Below are 11585 nucleotides of genomic sequence, written 5' to 3' on the forward strand. Positions count from 1 at the left end.
CAGTAAAGAAAGACCCGCCCAAATGTCACCAGTGCCATGGTTGAGAAACTAGTTGGATGACCCGCAGAAAAGTCAGTTTGACTTAGAGGCCGAGGCTGGTGAGAGTTGAACATGGGAAGGAGGGAGAGGGGATTCAGGACAGCCCCGTTTTCCCGTAAGCCCCCAGGCTGCGAAAGAGGCAGGGGTCCCTGGTGCCCTGGGCAGCCCCCTGCATAGCAGGGCCCAGGTTCCCCAACAGCCGAACTAGCGAGAATGCAACAGACGCCCGGGAACCGCAAGCACGTGGTACCTTTGCGGGGCAGGAAGCACTGCGGGCCTCAGTTTCCCCAACGGGGGAAAAAATGGGAGCCCCGAGGGCCTGGGCGTGGGGCCAGGCCAGGAGTGACCACATCCCTGGTGGGCGACGCCTGCTCGGGAACCGCGCTGCGGGGGAGGATTCTATCACAGACGAGAGGGAGTCGATGCTAATAAAGGGGAACGTGCGACCCTGCGCCCCGACCCAGCTTCCCCCGGCCTTGGGCCGACCCCCACGACCGCTGCAAGGACCGAGTGGTCGGGGTCCCTAGAGTACTACAACTCCCAAGATGCCTCGTGCCGCCTGCGCCAGGAAGGGCTGCCACAGCCGGCGGCCAATGGGGGGTACGGAGGCGGGGCCTCTGCGCACGTGGCGTCCTGACGCACTGACGGCGACGTCGGGGTTTGTGTGCGCGAGAGGCCGCCGATAAAGGTTGGGTGCCTCGCGCCGGGGGCCGTTGGGAGGGAGCGTGCCCCCGCCCCCTCCCCGGCCCCCACTCCTACACCGCCGCTGCAGGGGCCCCGCCTTCCCATCGATCCCCGCGGGAAGGCCCTGGGTCTCCCCAGCTCATTCCCCGGTCGGGGCCGCAGGTGAGAGACCGGAGGGGCGGGGGTGGGGGAGGGACCGGAGGGCGGAGACGCTGGGGAAACGGCGAACGTGAAACCGGAAGGGATGCCTTAAAGGGAAGGGCGCTACTTCACCTCCGACTTTTGTCCGCCGGGCCGGCTCAGACCCCTTAAAGGGCAAGGGGCTGCTTTTTAAAGGGGCGGGGCAGGTTGTGCAGTTTATAAAGAGCTTCCCGCTTCCATCACCCCCCGCCTCCCACCCCCCCCCCCCGAGAATAAATTCTCTCTTTAAAGGCCGGTGACAGTGTCCCAGATACTGAAAGAAAAGCTTCTGAATCCTAGTGGCTTCAAAGCAGTCCCTAGTTTAGCTCAGAAAAGGTGGAGATGGTTGTGCAGGAGCAAGATCCTCTTAAAGGGGAAGTCGGGCCCGATGGAAGGGTGTGGCCCGGCCTTTTGAAGAGGGTGCTCTTCACCAGATAAGATGGGTCCCGGCTCTTTCAGAGCACGGATGTCTCCTGTTTAAGGCATGCCGGCCTTCTGAAAGACACGTGCAGCTTCCTGGGATAGCCTCTTAAAAGGACTTGCTTACATTTTAAAGGGGACGCTCATCTTTTTAAAGGGAATCTTTATGGCTTGTGCAAAGGGATGCCCAGCTTTCTTTCATTCAAGATATGTTCACTGAGTACTCACTCTGTGCCAGATATTATTTTAGGTGGCTGGGATGCAACAGTGAACAAGATGCCACTAGCATCTAGTGGACCGAGGCCGGGGATACTGCTAACCAACTTGCAATGCAGGAAACAGCCCCCTGTCCAGCTCCAACCTCAACAGTGCTGATGGTGGGAAACTCTGATTATAAAGTAGGTTAGAAGGTGATAAGCCCTATGGAGAAAAAAAAAATAAGTCAGGGAAAGAGAATGCGGCATGCTGGGAGGGGTTGCAGTTAGGTAGGGTGGTCAGGGAATAATTCCCCAAGATGACATTTCAGCAAAGACTTGAAGGTGAGGGAGGGAGCTTACTGGATATTGGAGGGAAGGGGGTACTAGGCAGGGGCCTGTGTGGGGCCCCAGGTGGGAGTGGGCATGCCTGACCCGGCCCTGTGACCAGAGTGCTCTGAGGGTTGGAGAGGCTAGCAGGACAGTCAGGGAGGGAAGGAAGCCATAGGCCGTGGGAAGTCTGTAGGTTCTTGTAAGGAATTCGTTTTCTGCTCTCAGATGGGAGCAGTGGAAGGCTTTAGCACAGAGGAACGAAATGGTCTGTCTGTGTTGGCAGTTTCCATTCAGCCTCTGTGTTGGGAACAGACTGGGGGTAGGAAGAGTAAGGGTGGAAACTAGGAGAGCTGTCAGAAGGCTGTTGCAGTTGCCCAGGAGGGAGATGTTGGTGCCCTAGAAAAAGGTGGTAATGGAGGACTTGGTGGGAAGTGGCCAGATTCCAAGGATGCTCCTGTTGGAATAGGGGAATCAGCTGATGGACTGGTCATAGAGAGTGAGCGAAAAAGAGGAGGTGAGGATGCCCTGGGACTTTTGGCCTGAGCAAAAATAAAGGTGTTTTTGGAAATGGAGCAGACTGGGAGTGAAAGAGATATTTGCGGGGGACAGAGAGGGGAGAGAGCAGGAGCAAAAACTGGAATTAGGTTTTGGGCATGTTAAGTTTGAGGTGTCTATGAGGCATCCAAATGGCATAGTCTAGCAGGGGTGTAGGTTTCAAAGGACAGGTATCAAGTGGAGATCAATTTTGGAATTGTCCAATTTATAGATTATGAAGTCCCAGGAGTGGGTGAGGGCTTCTAGGGAGAGTGTGGATACAGAATAGGAGGGTTGACAGAGCCCTGGGCTCTCCTACATTCACAAGTAAGACTCGCATCCGAAACTGAGAAGGGTGGCAGGTGAGGAGCGCGGTATCCCAGAAGCCAAGGAGACTGGTTTAAGGAGAGAGAGAATAAGGCGTCCATTGAACACTGAGCAGAGACCACTGGATTCAGCAACTAGGAGGCCATGAGTGGAGGGGGCGGGGGGGGATCTGATTGACAGGGTTTGAGATGGGAAAGAGCATGTATTGATGGTACTTTTAAGTTGCTTTGCTGCAAGGAGACAGAGGGAAATGAGGCCATAGCTGGAGGAGGAAGTGGGGTGAAGGGTTTTTTGTTTTTTTAAAGATGGGAGGGCTTCCCTGGTGGCGCAGTGGTTAAGAATCCGCCTGCCAATGCAGGGGACACGGGTTCGAGCCCTGCTCCAGGAAGATCCCACATGCCGTGCAGCAGCTAAGCCCGGGTACCACAACTACTGAGCCTGTGCTCTGGGGCCTGCGAGCCACAACTACTGAGCCCACGTGCCACAACTACTGAAGCCCACACGCCTAGAGCTAGTGCTCCACAACAAGAGAAGGCACCGCAATGAGAGGCCCGCGCACTGCAACGAAGAGTAGCCCCTGCTCTCCACAACTAGAGAAAGCGCACGTGCAGCAATGAAGACCCAACACAGCCAAAAAAAAATTTTTTTTTTAAGTTTTAAAGATGGGAGACCTGGCTTGTGGGTACACAGATGGGAACGGTCCAGGAGATGCGGAGAATCGCTGTAGGTGGGAACGGAGAATCGCCGTAGGTGGGAAGTCAGAGACTTTAGGCCCAGAAGTAGGCAGGTGGGAAGGGACAGTGCAGGGTTTCTCAACCTCAGCACCACTGGCATTTTGAACTCATTGTTCTTTGCTGTTTGGGGGTTGGGGGTGGTGCTGTAGTGTGCATCGTAGGACATTGAGCAGCATCCCTGGCCTCTGCCCACTAGATGCCAGTGGCACCTGCTCCTCCAGTCGACAGCCAGATAACCAGAACAGTCTCCAGGCATTGCCACATGTCTGCTGGGGTGGAGGGCGTGGTGGTGGTGGTGGTGGTCGAGGGAGCGTCCATTGCCCCATTGAGAACCACCAGTGTAGTTGTTGGAAGATGGGAATGTTCTCTTCTGGTTGCTTTTATTTTCTCAGCGACAAGATCAGTGGCAGGGTCACCTGCTAAGAGCAAGAGGGGATAGGAGAGAGATTTGAGGGGAAAAGAAACATGGCAAGTATCACCTGGTGGGGTAGGTGAACGGACCAGAGAAATGCAGCATGAGCAGTGCAGGGTGTCGGGGAGGGAGCTTTGAGATCCTTGGGCATGAATGCAAAAGGAAGCTGAGGCCAGGCAGTTTCCAGTCACCAGCAGCATCTGTGCTGGATAAGGGGGGCAGTGAGGGTGTGGATGAGGGGGTGGCGGACGCAGAGCCCACAGGGTCAGTGGGTGGTAGATATGGTGGAGCCGAGGGGTTCTGGGTTAGGGTACCCAGAGGGAGTGGTGGAGCAGGATGGGTGGCGGTGGAGAGCGGATGCTCACAGAGGCTTTGTCTGTAGTGAAAGGTTTGGGGGATGGCAGTGGAAGCGGGTATTGAGGCAGGATGCGGATGAGGTCTTTAGAGGGACCAGAGGATCCAAAGAGCGGTGCTAGAGACCCCAGCCTTCTTCAAAGACACTGCCTGTCTTTAGAGGGAATGAGCATAGCCGGAAAGGCAGTACCTGGCCTCATAAAGGCCACATCCAGTGGTCCAGCCTCCCGGAGGAGATGGCCGGCAGGTGGGGGCAGTAACCAGCTCCTCCCAATTTGACATAAGTTTCCCTTTTAGCACCCAAAGCCTTCCATCGTGGGCAGCCTCTCTGGCCAGTGCTGACCTGGACTATAGGAAGCCGTAATCCTAAAGGATGTGTCCCATGCCTCTTACAGGGCCAGCCCATGGGTTTGGGGTTGAGATAACCTGGTGTGTGGGCGGAGGTGGGGGGACCACCCGCCCTCGCCTGACCCGGAATCCCTCCTCAGGTGTGATGGTCGGCTCCCACGCTGACATGGCGCCGGCCTCTACCGCAGAGGGGGCCGGGGAAAAGCCAGGCCCCGCGGCTCCTGCCCCCACGGCCCAGTATGAGTGTGGGGAGTGCGGCAAGTCCTTCCGCTGGTCGTCCCGGCTCCTGCACCACCAGCGCACGCACACGGGCGAGCGTCCCTACAAGTGCCCCGACTGCCCCAAAGCCTTCAAGGGCTCCTCGGCCTTGCTTTACCACCAGCGGGGCCACACGGGCGAGCGGCCCTACCAGTGCCCCGACTGCCCCAAGGCCTTCAAGCGCTCGTCGCTGTTGCAGATCCACCGCAGTGTGCACACTGGCCTGCGGGCCTTCACCTGCGGCCAGTGCGGCCTGGCCTTCAAGTGGTCATCCCACTACCAGTACCACCTGCGCCAGCACACGGGCGAGCGGCCCTACCCCTGCCCGGACTGCCCCAAGGCGTTCAAGAACTCGTCCAGCCTGCGGCGCCACCGGCACGTGCACACGGGCGAGCGGCCCTACACCTGCGGCGTGTGCGGCAAGAGCTTCACGCAGAGCACCAACCTGCGGCAGCACCAGCGCGTGCACACGGGCGAGCGGCCCTTCCGCTGCCCGCTCTGCCCCAAGACCTTCACGCACTCGTCCAACCTGCTGCTGCACCAGCGCACCCACGGCAGCGCCGCCGCCCCCGCCGCGGGCGCCGCCCCCGTCCCTCCGCCGCGGGAGCCCGGCGGCAAGGTCTTGGTCTCGGAGGCCTACCTACAGCGGCCCCTCCAACCCCCCAGCCCGCCGGCGCCCCCGCCGCCCGCGCCCCCGCCCGTGGTGCCCGAGCTCTTTCTGGCCGCGGCCGAGACCACGGTGGAGCTGGTGTACCGCTGCGACGGCTGCGAGCTGGGCTTCGGCAGCGAGGAGCTGCTCTTGGAGCACCAGCCCTGCCCTGGGCCGGAGGCGCCGCCCCCGCCCGCGGACGCGCCCTCGGAGCCGCGGAAGGCCGACCCTCCCCCGCCGCCGTCACTGTCCCCGCCGTCCCCCCTGCCGCAGCCCCCTCCCGCCGCCGCTGCCCCTGGCTTCGCCTGCCTCCCCTGCGGGAAGTCCTTCCGGACGGTGGCCGGCCTCTCCCGCCACCAGCACAGCCACGGGGCGGCCGGCGGGCAGGCGTTCCGCTGCGGCAGCTGTGACGGCGCCTTCCCGCAGCTGGCCAGCCTCCTGGCGCACCAGCAGTGCCACGTGGAGGAGGCGGCGGCCGGGCGCCCGCCCCCCCAGGCGGAGGCTGCCGAAGTCACCTGTCCCCAGGAGCCGCTTGCCCCCGTCCCCGCCCCGCCCGCTCCCGCGCCCGCCCCGGCTTCCGCAGAGCGACCCTACAAATGCGGCGAGTGCGGCAAGGCCTTCAAGGGCTCATCGGGGCTGCGCTACCACCTGCGGGACCACACGGGCGAGCGGCCCTACCAGTGTGGCGAGTGTGGCAAGGCCTTCAAGCGCTCGTCGCTGCTGGCCATCCACCAGCGCGTGCACACCGGCCTACGGGCCTTCACCTGCGGCCAGTGCGGCCTTACCTTCAAGTGGTCGTCGCACTACCAGTACCACCTGCGGCTGCACTCGGGCGAGCGGCCCTACGCTTGCGGGGAGTGCGGCAAAGCCTTCCGCAACACGTCGTGCCTGCGGCGCCACCGGCACGTGCACACGGGCGAGCGGCCCCACTCCTGCGGCGTGTGCGGCAAGAGTTTCGCCCAGACCTCCAACCTGCGGCAGCACCAGCGCGTGCACACGGGCGAGCGGCCCTTCCGCTGCCCGCTCTGCCCCAAGACCTTCACACACTCGTCCAACCTGCTGCTGCACCAGCGCACCCACTCGGCCGAGCGACCCTTCGCCTGCCCCATCTGCGGCCGCAGCTTTGTCATGGCCGCCTACCTGCAGCGGCACCTGAGGACGCATGCCCCGGCCAACGCCGCTTCTGGCCCCGCAAACCCCGGCGCCGGCCCCCAGCCCCCTGCCCCACTGGCTGCCGCCCCAGCCCCGTCCGCCACCCAAGATGTCCACGTCCTGCCCCACCTCCAGGCCACGCTCTCCCTAGAGGTGGCAGGAGTCACGGCCCAGGCCCCGCCCCCCGGCCCAGCAGCCCCCAACTCCCAGACGTTTCTCCTGGTGCAAACTGCTCAGGGCCTCCAGCTGATCCCCAGCAGCGTCCAGCCCCCCACACCCCCGCCTCCCCCCGCCCCCCCCAAGCTCATCTTGCTGCCCTCCTCCAGTACTGGTGGTGGGGGCAGCGGTGCAAGGCAGGGCCCACGGGCAGTGGGGAAAGCTGGGCAGGGGGCTGGAGTAGTCTGGCTGCCAGGTCCTGGGGGGCTAGGGGTGCAGGGAGGGAGCAACACCGGGGCCAGCGCGGGGGCACAGAGCCTCATAGTTCTGCAGAGTGTGGGGGCTGGGGAGGCAGGGCCGCAGGAAGTGAGCGGGGTCCAGCTCCAACCCCTTCGGCCAGCCCCGGAACTGACCACGGTCCAGCTCCAGCCGGCCCCGGAGGTAACCACGGTCCAGCTCCAGCCGACCCAGGAGGTGACCACGGTCCAGCTCCAGCCTGTAACGGGTCAGCTGTCCAATCCCAGTGGGGGAACCACTGAGGCGCCTAATCTGCTGGTGGTTCAGAGTGGGGCAGCGGAGGAGTTGCTGGCGGACCCCGGCCCGGGGGAGCCCGGTGACGGTGAGGCCAGCACTGGTGTGGTCCAGGATGTGCTCTTTGAGACGCTGCAGACCGAGGAGGGGCTGCAGAGTGTCCTGGTGCTGAGCGGGGCTGATGGGGAGCAGACCCAGCTGTGTGTGCAGGAGGTAGAGACCTTACCCTCGGGGCTGGCTGAGCCGCCAACCCCTGGCCCGCCGGGACAGAAACTGCTCATTATCCGCAGTGCCCCGGCCACCGAGCTGCTGGAGAATGGCAGCGTTGGGGGAGGCGCCGCTGCGCTGCAGCTGCTGGCCCCACCACCACCTGGCCCAGGCGCTGCTCCCGCGGGCGTCCCTGCGGCTCCTGCCTCCCAGATGGTACAAGTGGTCCCTGCAGGAGCTGCACCTGGGGGCATGACCCCACAGGGCCTACCCTCCATCCAGTTTGTCCAGACTCTGCCCGCAGTCCAGCTGGTGCACACGTTTTGAGTAGAACCACTGGTACCCCTTCCCGCCCCACACAGAGACCCAGACTCACTGTCCGCCTGGGCTGGGCTGAGCTGAGGGGAGGGGAACTGCAGGCTGGGCTTGCTAATAAAGACCAGAATCTCCTCTCCTGTGCTTTTGTTTTATTTGTGGTTTGGGAGGTCACTGTCATGGCCATAGCCACCACTTGGGAACTTGGAGTCTCATCTCTTGCTTCCTGGTTCGCAGGTGACTTGCTTTGCGTCTTGGGGCCAGCCACTTCTCCTATGTGGGCTCTGTTTATCCTTTAAAAAAAAGGGATGCAACGGTCACTATATGGGGGAGGCGTTGGAATCTAGAATCCTGGTTCTGCCACTTGTCCTCTGTAAGTCACCCCACCCCTCTTCTCACGGAAAAATGGGTGGGTGGGAATGCCCATTCCGAATGTCACTGAGAGCCGGGGTGGGTTGGTTTGGGGTGGGGCAGTTTGGGAGCCAGTGGGCTCAAGATGCTGACGCGGCCCCTCCCGCGAAGGCCCTGGAACCAAAGGGAATAGACCCACTGAGTTCGCCGCCCCCCCCCACCCCCTGCACTCAGGTTGCTTAGGAACCAGGGGACGTCGGGAAGCAAGCGTGCGTTCAGCGCGCGCCCGGTAAGTACCGCTCCCCGCCCCCACCCCGCCGCGTCCCCCGCTCCCATCCTCAGCCCCTTCCCCCGCCAGCGTCCTACAGGCCCCCTTTCTCTGTTGCTCCTCCCCTTGCAGGGTTGCCGCTCCCCGCCCTAGTCCGTTCCCACCCCACGCCCAGACTCTCCCCCCACCCCCTGCCAGAAGGTTGGCAACAGTTGCTAAGGCCGAGAGCAGGCACCGCCCCGCCCCCCAGTGCGCTAGTCTGACGTCACTTCCGCCGACGACCCCCTTCTCAACCCTGCTCCCCCCGCACTTTGTCAAAAGCGAAGCGACCCACGGAGGTGCTTGCAAGTCCTTGTTCCTGCGACAGACGCCGTTTGGGGGCGATTGGGGCAGAGAGGCTCTGGGCACTGGGGGGTGGGGAGCGCGGTCCATTCCCTGCCTTTGGGGGTAGTTTCGCTCACCCCCAGGGCCGCCCCGGACGCCCCGGAACCTGGAAGGGAGCCCGGTGTTGGCAGGTGTCGGCGTGCACCGGGCATTTAGGCGTAGATCGCTGGACACCACTGGGGGCCGGGGGGGGCACCCCGAGAGACTTTAGAAAGGTCGATGGGTTGACGGGGAAGCCTGTCCTGTCTCGGACCTCTCTTGGGACCTGACCTGGGACATACTGTTGCTTGATCCGCAGCTCTGGGGCCGAGAGGTGCCCTCCTGACGCTGACCGGCTTGTTTTCGCCAGGTGCACGCCTGCTCCCTTGGGGGCGCGGGAGCCTGGGGGCTGCCATGGCCCCCAGCCACCTGTCGGTGCGGGAGATGAGGGAAGATGAGAAACCCTTAGTGCTGGAGATGCTGAAGGTGAGAGCGGGCAGGGGCGTCAGTGAGCCTGGGAGGGTGGGGTGGAGGGCACCAGTGAGGGGGGGCCGGGACACCAGTGAACTTGGGAGGGGACGGGGACACCAGTGAGCCTGGGGGTGGGGCGGGGACACACCACGGAGCCTGGGAGGGGGCAGGGGCGGCATTTTGAGTGGCTTCAGTCACCTTCCTGAGCCAGCCGTGACCCCCCGGCGAGCAGTCTTTTGCTGCTCCTAAGAAGGCCCTTGGACCCTCCTCTCTCTAGTTCTTTCTCCCTACCCTGGGGATCAAAAAGGTTTTTCACCTCTGTAGGGCTGTGGAGCTGACCACACACCAACTCCTTCCCTATCCTCCCCACTTCCAGTCTTCCCTACGCCCCAGCCTCCTGCTTTTCAAAGTAGAGCCCTTGGGCCTCAGCCTGGCACTAGAGGACCCCCCAGGCGCCCCTCCAGCTTTCTCTCTTGCTTGGGTCAGCTCCTCCATCCAGCCTTCCCTGGTGCCTGGTGCCTGCCTCTCCACTGAAGTGGGAGCCCTCACACTTCCTAATTCACCAGCTCACTCATCCAGAGCCCAGTGTGCCAGCCGTGTGGTCCTGGACCCTCCGCCACAGGCCTCAGCTCACTGCCTTCCTTTCTCCTCCGGCAACCCCGGCCCCGGATCCCTCCCGGGCAGGGCCTGCCTCCTCCCCGCCCCGTTCCTGCTGCCCACGGGAGCTCCCCCACTCTGACTGCTCCTCCTGCCTGCAGGCTGGCGTGAAGGACACAGAGAATCGCGTGGCCCTCCACGCCCTGACGCGGCCACCGGCCCTGCTCCTCCTGGCGGCAGCCAGCAGCGGCCTGCGCTTCGTCCTGGCCTCTTTCGCCCTGGCCCTCCTCCTGCCCGTGTTCCTGGCCGTGGCAGCTATGAAGCTGGGCCTGCGGGCCCGGTGGGGCTCGCTGCCCCCGCCGGGCGGGTTGGGGGGGCCCTGGGTGGCAGTGCGGGGCTCAGGGGACGTGTGCGGGGTCCTGGCCCTGGCCCCAGGCTCCAGCGCTGGAGACGGGGCCCGGGTCACCCGCCTCTCTGTGTCTCGCTGGCACCGCCGCCGAGGCGTGGGCAGGCGGCTGCTGGCCTTTGCCGAATCCCGGGCTCGAGCCTGGGCGGGCGGCATGGGGGAGCCCCGGGCCCGGCTAGTGGTCCCGGTGGCCGTGGCAGCGTGGGGCGTGGCTGGGATGCTGGAGGGCTGTGGCTACCAGGCCGAGGGGAGCTGGGGCTGCATGGGCTACACACTGGTGAGGGAGTTCAGCAAGGAACTATGACGCCAGACCCTGGAGGGAGAAAAACCAGCGCTTAGTGAGGACCTACTGTGTGCAGACACTTTCACACCGTCCTTCCGTGAATCCCCAGCCCACCCAGGGCCCAGAAACTGAGGCTTGCAGAGGGCAAGAGACCCCACCGCAGTCTGACGTCTGTCTGTAGTGTTTGAACTTCTCAGAGAGGTCGGCCCATCTAACCCCTGCCTCAGATTCTGTCTGCACTGAGAAGTCTCCCCATTTGTCTGTCTGTCAAGCCTGTGCTGTTTGTGCTACGAGCCTGGGAGAGACGTGGGGCAGGAGGAGAGGAGGCCGAGCAAGCCTGCCCCCGACCCCGACCAGGCTTAGGACTTAGGCAGGGGCACCCCAAACCGGGACAAGGCCCCCAGGGAATGGGGTGGGGCTTGATGCTGTGCTTGGAGTGGGTGAGGCTGCAGAGGCAGAGAGAGGGTGAGGGGCGCCTCTGCAGGGGAGGGTCGTCTGCCTCGAGAGCCCCAGGGGAGGGAGGGGGGTGGTGGGCACAGTGCTGCCCTCCCGGCCAGCCCCTCCCCGGGAAGGTGAGAGCCCAGAGGAGCAGACAGACCCATCTGGTTTTTAACACCCGTTTGTTAATAAAGCCTGAAACTGCTGTGCGCCTGTCTCCCTCTCTCTGATGCCTTTTCCAGTCTGTCTCCGAAGCCCCCCTTCTGTCTGGCTCGTCCTTCCCCGAGGCTGACATTAATTATTGGCAGCGGGGGTGCCGGACTGGGGGCAGGGGAGGCAGTGAGCTCAAGGCAGCCCTGCTCCCTGCCAGCCCTCTGACTCAGGCTCCCCATTACCGAAGTTTTTCCGCCTCACAGCTGCTTAGTGCAGAGAGAGAGAGAGAGTGAGTGTGTGTGTGTGTGTAGTCGCCCTCCCCCACCCAAGCCTTGACCCTTGGTCCCCCAACCCCTGACCCCAATTTCCTTGGGAGACACGCAAGTTCAACCACAGCTCCCTCAGACAGGAGGTTGGGGGCTTTTGCG

At 63.1% G+C, this 11585-nt stretch overlaps 2 protein-coding genes across 11 annotated transcripts in view; both read left to right on the top strand.

Annotated features, from left to right (window-relative positions):
• The window catches only part of ZNF628 (zinc finger protein 628), a 28367-nt gene extending 20405 nt beyond the window's left edge, over window positions 1-7962 (top strand). The window contains exons 1-2 of one of the 5 annotated variants that reach the window (XM_081216955.1): window positions 691-885; window positions 4509-7962. In XM_081216955.1, coding sequence (XP_081073081.1) covers window positions 4585-7839 — 3255 coding nt within the window. In that variant the 5' untranslated portion in view covers window positions 691-885; window positions 4509-4584 and the 3' untranslated portion in view covers window positions 7840-7962. Of the gene's footprint in view, window positions 1-690; window positions 886-1198; window positions 1722-4508 lie in introns of those variants that run through there. The other 4 variants (XM_081216957.1, XM_081216956.1, XM_081216958.1 and 1 more) reach the window with 4 other exon arrangements.
• Window positions 7963-8002: 40 nt separating this feature from the next.
• On the top strand, window positions 8003-11238 carry NAT14 (N-acetyltransferase 14 (putative)). Of its 6 annotated transcripts, none has more exons than XM_081217932.1 (4): window positions 8003-8064; window positions 8413-8467; window positions 9180-9295; window positions 10039-11238. In XM_081217932.1, the coding sequence occupies exons 3-4, from the start codon at window positions 9224-9226 to the stop codon at window positions 10585-10587; spliced, it is 621 nt and encodes a 206-aa protein (XP_081074058.1). In that variant the 5' UTR covers window positions 8003-8064; window positions 8413-8467; window positions 9180-9223; the 3' UTR covers window positions 10588-11238. The 6 variants fall into 6 exon arrangements, with proteins under 6 accessions (XP_081074058.1, XP_081074056.1, XP_081074054.1 ...); XM_081217930.1 differs by lacking the exon at window positions 8003-8064 and adding an exon at window positions 8073-8200; XM_081217928.1 differs by lacking the exons at window positions 8003-8064; window positions 8413-8467 and adding an exon at window positions 8096-8200.
• The last annotated feature ends 347 nt before the right edge of the window (window positions 11239-11585 follow it).

The sequence above is a fragment of the Mesoplodon bidens genome, assembly GCF_964165515.1.
Source record: "Mesoplodon bidens genome assembly, chromosome: 18".
Classification (NCBI taxonomy): domain Eukaryota; kingdom Metazoa; phylum Chordata; class Mammalia; order Artiodactyla; family Ziphiidae; genus Mesoplodon; species Mesoplodon bidens.

Bases quoted from the DNA above. Each gene is read 5' to 3' on its own strand.
- NAT14 (XM_081217928.1), top strand. From the start codon at position 8,152: ATGGGGGAGGCGTTGGAATCTAGAATCCTGGTTCTGCCACTTGTCCTC. The intron at 8,201-9,179 runs GTAAGTCACCCC...TGTTTTCGCCAG, and splicing joins GGTTCTGCCACTTGTCCTCT to GTGCACGCCTGCTCCCTTGG. The intron at 9,296-10,038 runs GTGAGAGCGGGC...TCCTGCCTGCAG, and splicing joins TAGTGCTGGAGATGCTGAAG to GCTGGCGTGAAGGACACAGA.